General features: G+C 35.0%; 1 protein-coding gene across 10 annotated transcripts in view; it reads right to left on the bottom strand.

Annotated features, from left to right (window-relative positions):
- Positions 1-20,481, bottom strand: part of LOC127870789 (EH domain-binding protein 1-like) — an 81,524-nt gene that overhangs the window by 23,660 nt on the left and 37,383 nt on the right. For 8 of the 10 annotated variants that reach the window (XR_008044910.1, XR_008044912.1, XR_008044909.1 and 5 more), the window contains exons 17-23: positions 18,942-18,995; positions 14,172-14,344; positions 13,775-13,868; positions 12,217-12,281; positions 11,202-11,322; positions 9,560-9,607; positions 6,271-6,370 (exon numbers count right to left, since the gene is read on the bottom strand). Coding sequence is in view for 6 of the 10 variants with exons in the window: in XM_052413269.1 (XP_052269229.1) it covers positions 6,271-6,370; positions 9,560-9,607; positions 11,202-11,322; positions 12,217-12,281; positions 13,775-13,868; positions 14,172-14,344; positions 18,942-18,995 (655 nt within the window). In the remaining 4 variants the exon portion in view is untranslated. The remainder of the gene's footprint in view (positions 1-6,270; positions 6,371-9,559; positions 9,608-11,201; positions 11,323-12,216; positions 12,282-13,774; positions 13,869-14,171; positions 14,345-18,941; positions 18,996-20,481) is intronic. The other 2 variants (XM_052413274.1, XM_052413272.1) reach the window with 2 other exon arrangements.

Below are 20,481 nucleotides of genomic sequence, written 5' to 3'. Positions count from 1 at the left end.
GTCATTAATTGCTGAGAAATAGCCCGGACAAAAATTGTGCACTGACAGACGTACGGACAGACGAAGCGGCAACTATATGCTCCCCCCAAAAATTTTGGGGGAGCATAACAAATGAGAAAGTAAATGACCAGATTTTTGTTTTTACTACTGAGTGAAAAAATACTGGTTAAAAATGTCACCTTGTGAAAAAAAATGGCGACGTTTTTTACGAAATGGCAATTATTTGCCAGTGAGAGCGTTGATTGACCTTCAAACTGATGCAAATATTAAGCTTATAATATATGCAAATGAACAACGCCAACCATGTTTGTCAGAACAATCAGAAGCTTTTGGCCGGTTGTCATGGATGAATGATACACATCAAGGAACGGTTATCCTGAAGGTTAGCCATTTCGAGTTTGGATTTGTATAAGTTGAACCTTTTTACACTTTGAACAAAAATATATCCAACAATTTTCATTTTATGAAACAACAAACATTTTATCCTCAAATATATATTATGTTACACAGCACATTTTATATACAATGCAGAGAGCAGACACATATCTTCCATTATTCAAACACATTGAAAACCACTCATAAAATATAATATCTCCTATTTTTAAATGGCCAAATTGCACGCATGCAAAATGCAGCCAAGTTGTTGAGTTGGGCTGTTATTAAGGAATATTTTCTTTCATTCTCTTGTTCAACTTATATAGGGGAAACATGTTTCCAAATCAGATTTCTTAGAGGGAATTAGAGAAATGGGTTTAAGTCTACAAGATGATCATATTTTCTCAATATACTTAAGGTATTTTCCAGTATTCTCAAAGGATCCAAGTTCTAAATCCGCTATTTAGTCAAATACGCTTGATCCGAGTGCATAACATTATTATCACCATCTTGGTGGTATTAATAAGAAACAATACTTAGAGGCTTGTATGATAACAGACCACTATAATTACAGATGAAGGCTTTGTAAGCTTTAATTCCCTTTAATCTGATTTGTATCTGTGCTTTGTTTAGATAATTGGCAATCTCATTTTACATTAGCAGTTTTGAAGGAAAGAAACGTTGAAAATGATAAAAAACAATTTCTCTGTTTAGTATTTGTATACATGTATGGTGTAATTATTTTGAAATATTCAAAGAAAAGTACTGACCACAGAACAAAAGCATAATCTTCTTTTGGGTAAAAGATTTAGCCAACATTTCCCAAGCTGTTTGGAAAATATATACTTGGCACAGTTTTTTGTATTTAAGCCTATTAAAACTATAAAATTTGTACGAATCAAGGTCCACACAAGATTTGTAAAATGATTTTGAAATAAATTTTCACATTAATTGAAATGTGCAAGATCAAATTTAAAATTAAATATAAGTCAAATAGTACGATTTTTGTTTTGTCATCTTCTTGGCAAACTGATGCCAATGTGCTGTTCTATTTATAAGCTTTGTAATCAAAGTAAGAATAACTAACAGATATTCTGATTGTTATGTTTTTATGTATATATATTTTCGAACTCTATATACTGCGTATTTTTATCATCTTCACAGAAGAAGCAGCACTATCAAAGCTTCAGGGAATCTTTGACATCAAGAGACAGCGAGAGAATTCCAGGAAAAAGACAGTATCTACTCTATCAATCGTGCTTAACACCTGATCAAGCAGAAAAATACTTCACATCACTTCCAGCAAGGCTCAGCAACGGCTAAAGCTGCTTACACTAAGAGCGAACAAATGAGGTCCCAAAAGGAAAATAGAAGGCCGGGATTTAAAGTCAAAGCAGCTTAGCACCACTAAGCCCTTGTGGGAGAGATGGAACAGTGTTCCTGGCGTCACGATATTGACGACAACAGCACATTAGTTTCTGGTAGCGCATGACAGGAAACAACATTGGCGAATTGCGACGTTTTCTGGGCAATTTGATTTATGGTGAACCAAATGTGTGTGGCAGTTCCTAACAGAGTCATGAAATGATCATCAAATGACAATACATTGTCATGCTTTGATCAATAAAATTATTGCTGAAAAAAACCTTCAATTTTTTTTAACAGAATGTTTATTCCATAACAAATTAAAGACCCTTAAACAATATACCGGTAAACTTAAGAGGGGGTCATTGATTAAACTATACAATTTTCAGTCTGTGTTTGTTTTTACTTACGTCTTTAGAAGTATAGTATTAAAAGATAACATGGTGTCCCAAAATACATTCACAGAAATAAATTCAACAAAGTGCCTTAATTTATATTTAACATTTATAATAAGTGTTGGTAAAAAACTTTTGGAGAGGAATGTTTAATTCTTAGAACGACAAATCATACAACATCATAAACAATTATAAACATTTTTTTACAATTATTTGACAGAATGCCAAACTAATGGGATGTGTTTATATCAATTAAATGCGCTTTAAAACAACACCACACAAAAAACAACCTATCACTACTTACACAAACCATTTTTACCTTCAACTGACACAACATAATCCCCAATTTGTTGGCAGCAATCAATTAAGGGACAAGAACAAACAAACTTTTAACAATGCCTGTTGCTTAAGACTCTATGTTTTGACACCTTTAATACCATCTACTATTTGACTTTTTCCTAAGCTATCAAAGCAAATGTAATGTGTTTAGATAATTTTATTCTGACACCTTTTATCGACAACAAAAGTAAGCCACAAACGGACAGTATTATTTTTAAGGACTGTATAGAGGATAATAAATTATGAAACTGATTGCTTCATTTCTTAACATCAAATACCCTTACAATCTGAACACACAGGTGTGTAATGGCTTTGGAAAGGAACTTACAAGCTGAATAAACAGATGTGTTTTATATGGGTTCAGGAAGGAGCAACTTCATCGTTCACAAATCAATGATCTGAATTTGTTAAAATCGTTACTAATTTTACCAAAACAGACAGCACAAGTACCGGTATTGCAAGGATTGGACTTTACCAATAACCTAAGTGTCAGCGAAACAGCCACACTTTAGAAGACCATACACACAATAAACTATAAGGCATAATAGTAGAATATCATCAAAGATATACTGTTCAGTGTTGAAATCTGGGCTAGTGACCACCCTAAGACAAGTTGGAAGTTACTTGCCTATAATTGCATTTTTTTACAAAAGCGATTATGTGAAGGAGTGTTAACCACATAAATATCATCCATTTATTATTTTATAACTGGGAAAATATTTAAAGCATTAGTTATCTACATCAAAGCATGCTGCTAACCATTAACGATTTAACATGATGCCCAAGCCACCACCATATGGAGTTATACCACCCAGACTTTGGTATATTCTCAATGTTTTTGCTGACTTTACGTCATAACGTGGTCAGGGGGTATCTAGCCAATGCCGAGACGGATTCCGTGTACCATGAGAAAAGTGTCAAACAGGCAAACCGATAGTGATCTACTAGAACATGGGCCATTGTAAGGCCTGATAAGATTAAAGATCTCTAAGTCCCTGCTTTAATCCTACTTAGTAAGTTTGAACTTAACATGGGCTGTATTTCTTTTATTTTTTGCCATAATGCGGATCAACAAAATTAGGTAACAGGCAAAACATTGAAGTGGCATTTCCAAAATATTTTGACCATTTGTTTACAACAGTCAAGTGGCAGTATTTAGTCAGAACACATGCAGAGGGACCTAATTGTGCTGCACTGGTCATTGGGGCTGGGAGCTATGGTTTCGGTGAAAACGATACCTAATTAGGTGGACTTCAAAAGACATTGGGTAACTAAGTGTGCATAATCTGCCCCGGACCAATCGCCAGTCATAAGAGAGGCATTTGAGATCGGAATTCAACAAAGTTTTGCACCTGTCAGAAATAGGGATGAATACTGATATTTATTGTTGTAATGTAACTGAAAAGAAATTTAACGTAGGTAAGGTGGTTATGGCACAGACGGGAGGACATTCTTTTGCATATACCTGGGCATGAGCCATACATCTTGGCAGTTCATATGATGGAAAACATTTCTGTTTAATTTGTGTGGGAAAATACATAAATTTAGAATCTGAAACAATTTCTTTCAGATGTTCTTTTTATATACAAATTCCTAGTGGAATAATCCTTCTGCCCTGAACCAAATGTTAATACTTGATATGTCTGTGTCCCATACAGAATTCCATTTCATAATAGTGCGCGCCAATAACATAAAATTCCATATTGAATAATCATCACAATTCCCACAGAAAATATTGGTGAAAGAGATTAGTTCTATGGGGTTTAGAAAAACACATTTTCGATGGCCTGGGGCAAATACTGTCACACTAGCTGATTCAGACAATAAAACAGTATTTTAAATCATGATTATCTACATATTTTTACAACAAAAGTATGCATGAGAGACAAGATGCTGGGGTTCTTCATACAATATGATCTAAATCATATTATACTAACCAAAGCAGATGGCATACTGCATATTTCAGGTTTATGTTGAAAAAAGTATATGCATAGAGCTATCAATGTGTTTTGCATTTTTTTACAACAAGATAAAACTTTTATTTTAACACATGTTTAAAAATTGTTTTGAAATATATTTAAGTCTAAGACATGAAGTTATACGTCCAGTAAAAGATGTCATTGATTTTGTGTGTATGGTTTTAAAGTGTTTGTGACATATATATATTTTTTTATTTGACCACAGTCATTAAATATCTTAACATTTCAAACAGCTTATAAGGACCTGTTTCTATTTTAATTAAATTTTTTAAAGAAATCTTACAAGTAAACTTAAAATTTGTTTTCAGAAACACACAGGCCCTAATTGGCTGATTCCATTAGAAAAATTTTCAATAAAAAAGGGCATGCACTTCATTTTGATTTCTTAAACCAAGCTGCAACTTATTAGATTAAATCACCACTTCATTGACTGCGCTCATGATTGACAAACAACTGATTTGTATTCCTCTCCTATACAAATATTGTTGTACAAATGGCCAAACTGTTTGCATCGGTTAATTATAAAACCATAATGTGAGAAGGTTAAACATCACTAAATTATGGGAGAGGAAAAGTGAAAATTGAACAAATAATATTTGATTACCTTTGACCAACAATTCTATGTACCTGAATCAAGACTATCTAAACTTGAATGTTGACTTGAGGAAATTTTGAGTGTTTGGTCACAATTTGGAATAGACTAATTAAACACGGAATCCATCCTTTCCAAAATGAATGTTCAGGAAAATATTACAAGCTATTGACAATTGGTCAGTGTGGACAAACACGACGAGCATTGATTATTTAACCCTGAAGCGAGCTTGACATTCGAGTCCGGCCTAAGTACCTCTTGAGTGACCCTTTTTAGCTGTTGGAAATACTTGCGTAGATTTGTATTAGTCCTTGCAAAACATGGCAAATGCATTACAATTTGTGAAGCAAGTAAAGCAGTTTTGCTCTAAACTTATGAGATATGACAAATAACAGTTCTTGAATTTCAATTAGCAGCCAAGAGTGAGAGAGAGGCAGATTTTAACCAATATTGACGTGGTCACAAAATCATAATGACCCAACATTGTTGGTAGTACAGGTGGGTTTGATAAACAAACCTTTAGAAGAAGTGTCCAAAGCGAGTCATTGAAATTTCATACCAAAAATGATTTTTAATTACAAATCCTCAAGAACATTTTGATGATGTGATTGACACATGCTTTCATGATTTGCTCACCAACTTTTAACCAAATTATAATTACATACCAAATGGTATTATGTGTTTTGGTTAAGTTGCCCTGAAATTTATGAATGAATCATAAAAAGTTCATTTAAAGCACTATGTCGCTTAATATCAACAGATATAGTTTCAAACCTCTTGGCAATATCTTTATTAAACTATTTATTCCGATACATAATCTGGAGGGTATTTCTATTTCTGCCCCTTGCAGAATGGAGACAGTCTTTATGTTTCAGCGGGGATGAACTGGAATCACACGTCAAGGTTGCTGGTTTTAGTCCCCAATTGAAATCTTCCCTCACTTACATCAAATGTCTTACTCATGTGCAGTGTACTAAATGCTTCACACTAAATGGACCTGGGTGCGTCTGATGTCTTTGATAAAGCTGTCTCACAAGCTGTGTTCTTAACACAATTTGGCATCCCATAACCCACCATGCCCAACCTATTGTTCTTCCCTCCCAAAACCAGCACAAAATACCCACACATACATATAATGTGCTGTTCTTATAGGTAACAATAGTTTCCAGTTAATGACCATGAGCAAAGCGTGAACATGATGCCCATGTGTTGATATTGGACTTACAGAATGTTGAGCTGCATCTGGCGCCGTATCAAGGCGTTCCTCTTGTTGACCAGTAGGAACCACTCCTGCAGTAGCTTCTCCTCCTTGGCCTTGTTCATGCCTGGAAACCATGGATGCTAGCATTAATTAATATGGCATTTTTCATGCTCTAGTTCATGGGAGGAATCCTAAACAAGTGTGGTGAAGATCTGATGTAAACTACTTGAATTAGAGAACAGACACCATGCGCAATGTTTAAAACGCACTTAGTGACCCAGTGACTTAGTTTTTGACCTGCCACGACCAATGTTCGAACTTGGCCTAGACATCATCTAGATACAACTTCTGACCAAGTTTGGTAAAGATCGGATGAAAACTACTTGAATTAGAGAGTGGACAACATGCTCAATGTTTAAAACGCACTAAGTGACCCTGTGACCTAGATTTTAACCCGGCATGACCCATATCAAACTTGGCCTAGATATCATCTAGATACAACTTCTGACCAAGTTTGGTGAAGATCGGATGAAAACTACTTGAATTAGAGAGCGGACAACATGCTCAATGTTTAAAACGCATTAAGTGACCCCGTGACCTAGTTTTTAACCCAGCATGACCCATATTCGAACTTGACCTAGACATCATCTAGAAACAACTTCTGACCAAGTTTGGTGAAGATCGGATCAAAACTACTTGAATTAGAGAGCGGACACTTAATACGGACCCACCGACAGACAGACCGACAGATAAGCTCACTCCTATATACCCCCCTAAACTTCGTTTGTGGGGGTATTATTACTATAGGCTTGTTCATAGGAGGAATTCCTAAATTACAATAGGCTTGTTCATGCCTGGAAAGCAGGGGAACAATAATAGATTACTATTGTATTGCTCATGCCTGGAAACAATGGAAAAAAACAACAACTATGGCAGTACATGCCTGGAAGCCAAGTAAAGAAGCATAATTTACTTCAGCCTTCATCATTCTTGGAAACCATAGAAACAAGCATAAATTACTGTGGGATTGCTAATTTCTGGAAACCATGGAAATAAGCATACATAACAATCTTATTGTTCATGCCTGGAAACCATGGGAATAAGCATAATTTACTATGTATTTCATAATTCTTGGAAAATATGAAAATAAGTTTAAATTACTATGGGATTACTCATGTCTGGAAACAATGGAAACAACCATAAATTACTACGGCCTTTTTCATTTCTGGAAACCATGTGGAACAAGCACTAATTACAATGGCCTCCATCATTCTTGGAAACCATGGAAACAGTAAATTACTATGGCCTTGGTCATGCATGGAAACCATGGAAACAATGATAAATTACTATGGTCTTGTTCATGCCTGGAAACCATATGAAGAAGCATAAATTACTATGGGCTTGATCATGCCTGGAAACCATGGGGAATAAGTATAAATAAACATGGCTTTGTTCATGCCTGGAAAATATGGAAACAAGCATACATTACTATGGCCTTGCTTATTTCTAGAAAAAGCACAAGTTTTTGCAATATTAACCTTTATTTCTTTCACCACTACCAGCAGTCCATTTTGCAAAACAAAAAAAATACCATTTAGTTATGATATTTATAAAGATTTCACACAAAAAGTTGCAATTATTTAATAAAAATAAAATTAATATTAAGTCAAACAAAAATAAAACAACACAAAACTGAAAAGAAATCAAGGTATAACTGAAAATATTGCCACATATAACTGAGCATAATGCTATGTAAAACTGAAAAACAAGTAATGTATAACTGAAACATGTCTTTGCACATTGTGAACAAATGGCATAAAGAACAGGATAAGTCCTAGAAAATCGTATTGCAGTCATAAATATTACATAATAAACAAGACCTCTGTCACAAGCATGACTACTGCCCCTTTAACACTTAGTGGAAATCATGGCAGCCAAGCCTATGGCTGAGCTCTGTCACAAGCATGACTTCTTCCCTTTTAACACTTAGTGGTAATCATTGCAGCCATACCTATGCCTGAGCTCTCTCACAAGCATGACTACTGCCCCTTAAAAACTTAATGGTAGTCACAGCAGCCATTCCTATGGCTGAGTTCTGTCACAAGCATGACTACTGCCACTGTAACTCTTAGTTATAATCATGGCAGTAATGCCTATGGTTGAGCTCTGTCACAAGCATGACTTCTTCCACTATAACACTTAGTGGTAATCATGGCAGCCATGCCTCTGGCTGAGCTGTCACAAGCATGACTACTGCCCCTTTAACACTAAGTGGTAATCATAGCAGCCATGCCTATGGCTAAGCTCTGTCACAAGCATGACTTCTGCCCCTTTCACACTTAGTGGTAATCATGGCAGCCATGCCTATGGCTGAGCTCTGTCACAAGCATGACTTATGCCTCTTTAACAACTAGTGGTAATCTTGGCAGCCATGCCTATGGCTAAGCTCTGTCACAAGCATGACTTCTTCCCTTTTAACACTTAGTGGTAATCATGGCAGCCATGCCTATGGCTGAGCTCTGTCACAAGCATGACTACTGTCCCTTTAACACTTAGTGGTAATCATGGCAGCCATGCCTATGGCTGAGCTCTGTCACAAGCATGACTACTGTCCCTTTAACACTTAGTGGTAATCATGGCAGCCATGCATATGGCTCAGCTCTATGGCACATAATTCAGGAATAGGTGAGTCCCTGTGCCTGAAAATTCTGTTTTATTCATACACATTCAATTGTTAAGGCATACATAAAAGTTATATTAAATGCTTGCAAAATGTATAAGTAATTCACTCCAAAAATTTAGTATATTGTGGCTTCTAACATAAGCATGGCTTACTTCAAGGTCACATAACTCAGGATAAGTGATATCACTGGTCCTGCACATCAACAATTTATGGATATGACATACTTCAAGTTTTGATTGAATCACTTAGGAAATTTGGAAGAAGTGTACACACAAACTTAGTAGATTTGATGCCATGAAAATTCAAAGGCAAATAACTTTCGAATGTTTGGATTGATGGGCATGAAAATGTCTGCCCCATCTGCACTTCATATTGATAATACATATCTAGTTTCAATTCGATCGCTTTAGAAATGAGTAAGCATTTTGCTCCCCAAACTTATAACATTTTTTAGGACTGACCGACACAGTTACATGAATATACCACTTTTCATGTTTTGTTTGCAGAGGTATAATAATTAACATTTAAAGCCAATGTGGGTCAAATAACACCATCTTCATTCAAAAAAAGAAGAAAACAACATCAAATAAACTGAACTAGAAAACTTATTGTTGAAATTGAATGTATTACTTTGGCTTTTCTGGACAAACAACCCAAATGACTTTCTATGCTTTAAATCTGAAAATGAACAGGAATAACTATTAATTTTCTAAATCAGGAAAGGTCCAAGGGAAAGAACTATGCTAAAACCAGTTTTAGAGAAAGTAACAGGGAGGAAACTACAACACAGAGAAGAAAACCAAAACACAGGGGAGACGAGCACACTTCAGCTATCTTGTGAATTGATGTTGGGTTCTTCTCAATAGCATGTATAACATGAATAACAATAGTGCTTAAGTTACAATTGTATGTTTTATAATGTAAAAATAATAGATAGATGTATAAGACAAACAATTATTGTGTTTATTAAGAAAACATAAATCTAGGGCTGCACTAAATGTGGTAAATTCAAATAAAGAGTTTAAAAACAGTGCAAAACTATATTTGATTTAGAATATATACAAACACTATGGATCTGATATATAACCAGTGATAAAAAAAATGTCATAAACATGAGACTAGCATTTGTCAGACTAAAATTTCATTTGCCCCCATGTTAGATATACGAGCCCAATATTATGAACCCTCTTTCACACCTTTTAGCATCCACAAATTGCAATTCATGGTACATGTATTTATTATACTGGTAGTAAGGAATCTATAAAAAAGTCTATAGCTTATGTTGAGCGTTTTCATGGCCTTTTGCGGCAGACAAACTTAACTAAGAGAGCCACAGTCCCATCGGCACTCACCCGAAGCCCCAAAAGAAATAAACTGTTATGAGCAGGGTATTGTTAATAAGGTTTCACAAAAGACTTATAAGGAAAAGTGCTCCAACACCTAGCTGCAATGTTTTTTAATCAAACCCAAATAATTTTTAACTAAAGCCCAGATATTACATCAAAACTATTTGTTCATGTTGCGAGCAAGGTTAACGCTGAGTGGATCAAAGTGTCACTTCTAGAGGGGTGAAATGCTTTAACTATAGCAATTTAAGGACAACTGCTCCACCACATGGCAGCCATGTTTTTCAGTTGACAGTAACCATATTTCACTATGAAGAGATCTCATTAGAACATATCATTAGAACAAATCATTAAAACAAATCATTAAAACAAATCATTTTAACAAATGATCTTACCTGAATTCATAAAAGTTGAACACAAAAATTTGACTTACAAAATTGTTGAGCAAGCTTTTTCTCTCATTTGGACTAGTTATCTATTTTTTGACCCCATGTGACACATTTTTTATCTGAGCCAATACATTATGATGGGGCAAATGTTCTCATCAAGTTCCTTGCAGATTGGGCAATAATTGTGGCCTCTAGAATGTTCTCAAGCTTTTTATTTTAATTGACCTTGTAACCTAGATTTTGACCTCTAGTGACCCAGTTTCAAACTCGACAGATATATCATTTTGACTTACATTCTTGGTAAGTTTCATTATATTGGTCAATAAAAAAGCTGAACAAAACTTTCTCAAGAGAAAATTTACCATTACAATGTTTTGTTTATAGAAGTCAAGACCTATTCCATTGGTTATTCAGGAATTAATTATCCAATAGTGTTTTTTTCCAATACAATACATGTCAATCAATACACATACCACACTATCATAGCGATTAGAAAACACTTCCAGTCAATAATAAAACGAAACAAAAAATCCATACTTTTGTTCATGCAGTGTCGTAGCTTATTCTCCAAGATGGCCGCCCGACAGTCGATCTGTGTCTGTTCACGCTCCAATGCCTCCATCTCATTAATCACATACTGGTTGGTGTCCTTCAGATTCTGAGACAGGAAAACATTGACACATTATTTGTTTAATAAAAAATGTGTAATACCCCCCCCCTGAAAAACAAGAACAACAAACAACAACAACAAAAAAATAAATATGTTTTAAATGCAAGCACAATATTACCTTTTTTCTATGAAAATAAAATAAAACAAGATGTGTTTGTGAAACACAATGTTCCCCCCCCCATATATTTGACCTTTGACTTTGAAGGATGACCTTGACCTTTCACCACTCAAAATGTGCAGCTCCATGAGATACACATGCATGCCAAATATCAAGTTGCTATCTCCAATATTGCAAAAGTTATGGCCCATGTTAAACTTGGATGCAAACCAACAAACAGACAGGGCAAAAACAATATGGACCCCAGTATAAACTGGGAATATAAAAATGCAACATCATGACACATTCACATAGCCTATAATTCCTAGTTTTAAAGTGTCAAATAATAATAATAAACCTTTTTGTATAATCAGCTTAACAAGAGGGCATAAAAGAAATTAGTTGATTTTGGCATGATAATTATTTTTATTCACGAGAGAGTGGAGATTTTCCTTCAATTAAATGCCTCTCTATCACTATGCAACATTAAAAAAAGTTGTACCTGGAATATTTTGTAGAAATCGTACATCATGATGTTCATGAAAACAATTATGTAATTACACCAATTTAGCCCCTGCCACTGATGTAAACAATGTCGACCATGTATTCATAATTGACAAGTTACTTATATGCACCCATTATCTCACAATTTCTAGCAGTAATAAATACTGCACTGACAATAAAATGAGTATGAAAGACCCGCTACAAATGCATAAAATCTGACACAAACATATTTATACCTAACATTAGAATGACTGAGGCACATGGCATTGTGAAAGTTATACCTGTGCCTGCCGCAGGATTTCTTCAATGTCCAATAGGTCACCGTCATCATCTGCAGTGGCTTTCTCTGAATAGCATTCACATTTTAATTACATGAGTATTCTAAAATCAGATATACTGTATATTCATTTAATTGCATTGACGTGGAATTTTGTGGATTGATAAAATCTTGCATTTTTTGTTTGATCTTAAATTCCTGGACTTGTTATCAAGCATGATATGGAACTTCAGAACGTTGTTTGGACATTTGATGCCATGGTTGAGAGGATCCAACAAAATACACGGCCATTAGTGTCCAAATTCTATTGGATTAACAGTATGTCTGTAGGACACAGATGCCCGCACATTCCACAAAACTCAACATATGTTAAAACAAATTAACCCTTTACCACTTAGATATGTATTTTGACGTGTTCGTAGTCCCTTAGAAATTTACTTTTAATTAAATATCTTTCTTACTAAATTCAAGTTTTAAAGGCTTCATTTTCAACCCTTAGGTACTGATTAGCAGCAAACAGCATAAAACCTGAACAGACTGCACGTTTCTCACAGGCTGTTCTGGTTTTATGCTGTTTGCACATGGCCATTTTTACTTTGCTTCTGAGTGGGAAAGGGTTAAGCAACATAACATGATGCAAAACTTTAAACGCTGGTTAATATGTTTGTAAGTTTCATCATTCTGATTGTGTGGAAAAAGACCAAACCAAACTATGGAGGTCTACAAGCTGAAATGCTGAATACTATTTTTGCAGAGCTTTGGCACTGAAAGAGCAATAATTTTGCAAGTACTAGCAATATTAGTTGAAAATGCGAAATTTTGGCTTACAAAAATCTCTAATTATAAGACAAAAAAAATACCCAAATATGAAGGTGTGCAATTAAGTTCACATGATGCTGTTAATCTGCTTGTAAAGTTTCCTTCCCTCAGCAGCAATACCTTTTTAGTTATGTGCAACACAAAAATTAGATAGAGAGAAGGACAGAAAGAAGAGGGACAGAAAGATGGAAAAACAGACAGACAGGGGCAAATCTATACTATGCCCCCCCCCCCTTTCCATACATGACTTACATGTACCGGTGAGTGGAAAAAAGGGGCACAACATAACCATTTTTTAAAATAGGAAAATAAAACTTGTACCGCAACAACTTCATATCTTAAGATACAATGCATAAATTAACTCTTTCAGTGCTGGAACCGAATTTTGAAGGCCTTTGCAAACAGTTTGGATCCAGATGAGACGCCACAAAAAGTGGTGTCTCATCAGGATCCAAACTGTTTGCTATTCTGATAGTATTCTTTGAAAAAAAAATCGAAGAAAATGCTAATTCTAGAAATTCAGCAGACAACATTTTAGCAAACGACAAATTTCGCAGCATGCAAAGGGTTAAATGAAATTGTAGTTGCTGTTAGGTTTGTACTGGTTCATTACTGCTTTAATTACACTTCAATGATATACATATATAATTTAAGAATAAGAAATTACTTCATGTACACATACAATTTAAGACAAAGTTAAGACAGATACTGTTTGACCTATGGGACATCAACTCTACAGGTACCTGTTTGAGCTCTGGTCTGTTCATTGAAATCTACACTGGTGAATGAAGTCTGTGTTTGTGGGGCCACCTTTCTGTGTGCAGACGTAACTACAGGCTGAAATGATACACACAATTTCAGGGATACAATTTAGTAAGACCGAAGTGAAAATGCTGCATCCTCTTATAAAAGCAAGTTTACACATAATGAAAAGATTATGACAATAAAAACATCATTTGAATTTGAAATTACAATTTTCACAGTGGCTCTGTATGCATCATAAGTGTAAGTGTCAAAAGATGGAGATACAAACAATTACTGATCATTTTCTAAATGTCTGAGACAATACTTTAAACACATGCATTAAGCCCTGTTTTCCCAGAGCCAGTTCATATGGGATAATTGTGTGAGTGATTCTACCTCCTTAGACTCCTGTGGACCTGGAAAGTCCTTCTCAAACCCTGGAGACACAGGGGAGGTGAGCTGTATCTTTGGGCGGTTGAGGCTCATCTTTCGGAGCTGGTGGTCCCCCTTTGACCCGGTCGAGTCCTTTCGGAATGGTTCGGTGGCTGGTGTCATCTCCACTGACTTATCTGCAGAGACATAGGGCTCATTTTCATGATGGTTGCAACCATAAAATAAATGACCTGGTGTTAAACTGTTGTATTTGATTTCCATTTCCATTTTAGTTTTACGCTTAAGTAGTGAAATGTGTCTTGAATTTGAGGCTGTGGCACAAAATTGAAAAAGACAAAGTGCCATAGATAAAATCCAAAAAATAAATTATTGTAAACAATACCTCTACCTTATTTTATACAGAATATAAGTAAATATATAAACTGATTTTCAATTCACAATCAGCTAGTTTTTAATAACAAAGTTTCAATGTGTACAAACTGAAACTCACCAGTTTAGTTAAGACAGTCAGGTTAGTACATGTATACACAAAATAAATATATTTTTTGCCTTACGTATCTCTATGACCCCTTGATGGATCAAATAACGTGTAAATGGACCAGTCATTAATATTTATATGAACAGAGTAGGCAAAATAAAGGCTGCATGTAGGAAATACTGACTTCACTGTCCATGGTTAAACGCAGCTTTGTTGAACCATGTGGTGGTGTTTTATTGTATTAACACTGACACAAACACTGGCAATGTTTTAAACAGAAATTCTTTCATTATATATTAATATTATTATTTTAAATACAATTTTATATTAAAACTAAGGTTGCATATGCTTTGGACTAGATCTTACTTTGAAGATATTACACTTGGGTCAACCTGTGTGCTGTTTAAATTGTAAATTATATACTGGTCAATACACAGGATGAAAATGTTCAGTAGAAAATAAGAAACAAGAGGGCCAAGATGGCCCTAGTTCGCTCACCTGAGAGGAGTCGGTTCATTCAATCTTAACCAAATGTCAAACTTGACCTAGATATTGCCCAGACAAACATCCTGGTCAAGTTTCATCATTATTTCATCTGCGAGTCATGATCAATGTACCTATTAAGTTTCATGATCCTAGGCATAAGCATTCTTGAGTTATCATCCGGAAACCATTTTTCTAAGTTGAGTCACCGTGGCCTTGACAGCCATTGTGTGAATACGTTTTTTTGGCACTGTGACCTTGACCTTTGACCTAGTGTCCTGATAATCAATCGGGGTCATCTGTGAGTCATGATCAATATACCTATGAAGTTTCATGAACCTAGGCATAACTTATCATCCAGAAACCATTTTACTATTTCAGGTCACTGTGACCTTGACCTTTGACCTAGTGACCTGAAAATCAATAGGGGTCATCTGCGAGTCATGATCATTGTACCTATGAAGTTTCATGATCCTAGGCATAAGCGTTCTTGAGTTATCATCCAGAAACCATTTTACTATTTCAGGTCACTGTGACCTTGACCTTTGACCTAGTAACCTGAAAATCAATAGGGGTCATCTTCGAGTCATGATCAATGTACCTATGAAGTTTCATGATCCTAGGCATAAGCGTTCGTGAGTTATCATCTGGAAACCATTTTACTATTTCGGGTTACTGTGACCTTGACCTTTGACCTAGTGACCTGAAAATCAATAGGGGTCATCTGTGAGTCATGATCAATGTACCTATGTAGTTACATGATCCTAGGCCTAAGCCTTCTTTAGTTATCATCCAGAAACCATTTTACTATTTCGGATCATAGTGACCTTGACCTTTGACCTAGTGACCTAAAAATCAATAGGGGTTATCCGCGAGTCATGATCAATGTATCTATGAAGTTTCATGATCCTTGGCATAAGCGTTCTTGAGTTATCATCCAGAAACCTTTTTACTGCTTTGGGTCACCAAGACCTTGACCTTTGACCTAGTGACCTGAAAATCAATAGGGTTCATCTGCGAGTCATGATCAATGTATCTATGAAGTTTCATGATCCTAGGCATAAGCGTTCTTGAGTTATCATCCGGAAACCAGTTTACTATTTCGGGTCATTGTGACCTTGACCTTTGACCTAGTGACCTGAAAATCCATAGGGGTCATCTGCGAGTCATGATCAATGTACCTATGAAGTTTCATGATCCTTGGCATGAGAGCTCTTGACTTATCATCCGGAAACCATCTGGTGGACGGACGGACCGACATGAGCAAAACAATATACCCCCTCTTCTTCGAAAGAGGGGGGGGCATAATGAGAAAACTTCCCCCCTCCCAGCAGCCATTTTTATTCAACTGACCGAAACCATTTTTGAACTCAACTCTCGTATCAAGGAAACAATTGTTCTGAACAAATTTCATGAAAATTGGGCCAAAAATGTGACTTCTAGAGTGTTCACATGTTTTCACTATATACATATACAGAAAAATGCCCCGCCCACTGGCGGCCATGTTTTTTCACCGATCCGGACCATTTTCAAACTCCTCCGAGATATCAATAAAACCAATGTTTTGACCAACTTTCATGATGATTGGGCAAAAATTGTAACTTCTAGAGTGTTTACAAGGTTTCTCAATAGCCAAATAGGGAAAACTGCCACTATATACATATAGAGAAAAATGCCCCACCCACTGGCGGCCATGTTTTTTAACCGATCTAGACCATTTTTGAACTCGTCCGAGACATCAATGAAACCAATGTTTTGACCAACTTTCATGATGATTGGGCAAAAATTGTGACTTCTAGAGTGTTTACAAGGTTTCTCTATAGCCAAATAAGAAAAACTGCCCCGCCCACTGGCTGCCATGTTTTTCAACGAAATGGAACCACTTTTGAACTCAACCAAGATATCATTAAGACAAACATTTTGACAAAGTTACATGAAGATTGGGCATGAAATGTGACTTCTACAGTGTTTATAAGGTTTTTCTTTTTTTTGACCTAGTGACCTAGTTTTTGACCCGGCACAACCCAGTTTCGAAATTGTCCGAGATTTGATTGGGACAAAGCTTCTGACCAAGTTTTATGAAGATGGGACAAGAAATGTGGCCTATAGAGTGTTTATGAGCAAATGTTAACGGACAGACGGACGGACATACTACGGACAAAGACCGGTCACAAAAGCTCACCTGAGCAATCAGGTGAGCTAAAAACAATCTTTGATCCAATATTCAAGTTGGTGCTTCCTGGCTTATGAGTTTTGTAATAGGGCGTTTAGTGGGGTTTTCTATTTCTTAAATAAAAAATGCAAAGATGTAAAAGATCTGTTGAATTTAAGATCATATAGACCTGCTTCCTATTATCAATTGATTACTGTTACACATTAATAAACAAAGAATGAAAACAATATTATTTTATGCTTTCCGGTGGTTTATAGAGAAATATCAGTGAATCAAACTGATAATTTCACTGTTTCAAACAGTGAATATTATCAGTGAAAATTATTGATAATTTTCACTGTTTACTGTGAAATAACGTCATTTTTTGATGAAATGACGTCATTATCCCAGTGAAATTCTTTAGTTAAACTCTTTAACAATGTTTATAAACTGTGAAAAAAAAGCATAAAATAAAAAGCAAATTTGTTTGACACGGTGGAATATCGATTTTAATTCACTCATGATCATAGAAAATAGATATTTTCACTCGTGGCTGTGCCACTCGTGAAAATATTATCTTATATGTTCACTCGTGAATTAAAATCGATAATCCACCGAATCCAACAAATATCCTCTATATAATTAGTAAAAGAGAACAAACAATTTGAGATTTTTGTTGTTGCAATAATCATCCAATAAAATGGAAACCTTTAACACTTACTTCACTCCAGTTTAGTAGTTTATTTTGCCATTAATGTTAAATAAGACTGCCAAAATAAACCATCATGTCATTAATAATTACACAATCTATTATGTTATCTGACAACTATGATCCTTTTAACCAAAACAACAGGAATATATTTGGATCTTTTTTATTCTTAAAGTTAATATTAAAAACAACACTACCAAAACAGATATAATGTAACACCACAACCAGTTATATTTATACAACTACATCCCTTTCCCTCAAAATGTCAATGGTGATTTTGAGGCAATGCTTCAGAAACAAGTTTACTTTTTTTACATGAGTTTTTCCAATTTCAAGATTTGTTAAGAATAAACAAACATTTTGTGTATATTTAATTCATGTGCTAGTAATCTCTAAACACAATGATGTATGCACTGACAAAACATTATGAGAATTATGATTAAATTAAAATCTTACTTAAGATCATTCTGTAAAATGGCCACATCAGCAGATATTGCAAATATACTGTGAAATCAGTGGCCTTTCCAGGGAACAAATTTCATGCAATTTCCATTGCAGACATACTTGCATGGTTTTCATTTTGCAAATTGTCAATTTTGAACAAGTGCATTATAAGGCAGTTGGTATAATGTAAACATTTAAAGTAAAATTTCTACTAAACCAATTGATTACCAGTAAGTAAATAATACATGCATATATGTACAAATATATTATATATTCTGATCATAAAAACAATCGCTTTATCTTTAACGCGTAGAAAAGAAGAGTCTTGCCACAATTTTGGTATTTCAACAGCCCTGCTAGTAATTGTGTATATACAAGTACAAGTAATATGAGTTAAATATGCATAGGTTCTGCTAACAAGCATACAGCAAACCAGTAGATATGGTGAAAAGCAGGAGAGGTGCAATAAATTATCTACCCTGCATCCTGACTAAGGAGAGTACCTACCGTGCTTGGTGATAGACAGATAGGAGCGGAGCAGCTGACGATGGTACAGGGGTACTGCACAACAAACACACAATACAACATCATAACAACATGCAAAGGTGTTTCCTTATGACAGATGCATATTGAGGAAGAACTGTTCTGAAGAAGAGTGCCTTTAAAACTCAGTCATATGTCAACATGGTAATAACATGGGAAGTTTGTATGAAATGGGAATTTGTGTGTGTATGTTCACATCATTAGTTGTATCAAAATTACAAGAAAATGGTAAATCAAAATCAGTCTCAGTAGAAATGCTACCCTATCAAATTTATATTCTAATTTTATGATAAAACTATCAAATTGAAGTTTTTTGTTCTTTAAATAACTCAGATATTAGTGTAGTTAAACATATCTAGTAATAACTAGAAATAATCACACAAAATACTCTTGTCAATATTGACAATAAAAGTGGCTAAGAATTTCATAAAAACAATCCTACACCATTCTTTGAAAATGTTCAGGAAGTTGGTAAATGGTAAATGCTTGGGCTTTCTTGGAAGAGCCGAGATAAATTTCATGGGGACTGAACATATGCGTGAATCAAGTATTCATTGTGTGTGCATTGGGCACTGCTCTACGTCTTTATCTAAATGAAAGATTCCAAAGGCAGAGCTATGCACATGCTGTCATATAATTAGACAATTGCAACTGAGTAACAAACACATGATTTGTTAAGCATGTAACTTCTCTAGACAAATAAAGACAATTTTATTGGCATGAAAGCTGTCATTATATAGCAGGAATTGGCTTTACCATGATGATGATGTCAAACTGTCAATTCACACAGATTTCGAATTTCCAAAGACTTGTATTAATGTGCTTACTTCTTTATAATATTAAAATGCACCTGCTAACGTAAAACAGCACATTAAATTTTCAAAATAAAACAAGATATGTGTTTGTCAGAAACACTATGTCCCCTACTGCGCCGCTTTGAAGCTATATATTTTACCTTGACCTTTCACCACTCAAAATGTGCAGCTCCATGAGATACACATGCATGCCAAATATGAAGTTGCTATCTTCAATATTGCAAAAGTTTTGGCAAAATGTTAAAGTTGGAGCAAACAAACAAACAAACAAACAAACCAACCAACCAACCAACAGACATGGCAAAAACAATATGTCCCCCACTATAGTGGTGGGGGACATAAAAATGTTAAGTATCATGATATTAATTAGTAAGTATCAGTTAAAAGACAATTTATTTTAGTTATTACTAAATTTTCTCTACATCAAGCAATACCACAAAAAGTGATCTTCCTTGAATTTCATTATTTTCTAATGAACCAGCTCATTTGTCCAGGTTAATTTAAATTTTTTAAGGACAAAATCCCGACATTTGACTGAGATGTTACAGTAACTTAAGAAGATTCCAACAGTTTGAAAAAAACTCAATGAATATGCTTGCATTAGTGAAAATATAGAACAAAATGATCGTCAACAGCTGGCAACAATTTGTAAGTGTATCTATTTACAATAGCATATAATTATGTTACCA

Source organism: Dreissena polymorpha, chromosome 3, assembly GCF_020536995.1.
Source record: "Dreissena polymorpha isolate Duluth1 chromosome 3, UMN_Dpol_1.0, whole genome shotgun sequence".
In the NCBI taxonomy this organism is placed as follows: Eukaryota; Metazoa; Mollusca; class Bivalvia; order Myida; family Dreissenidae; genus Dreissena; species Dreissena polymorpha.
The sequence above is the reverse complement of the archived record's forward strand: the minus strand, read 5'-3'. Positions and strand labels throughout refer to the sequence as shown.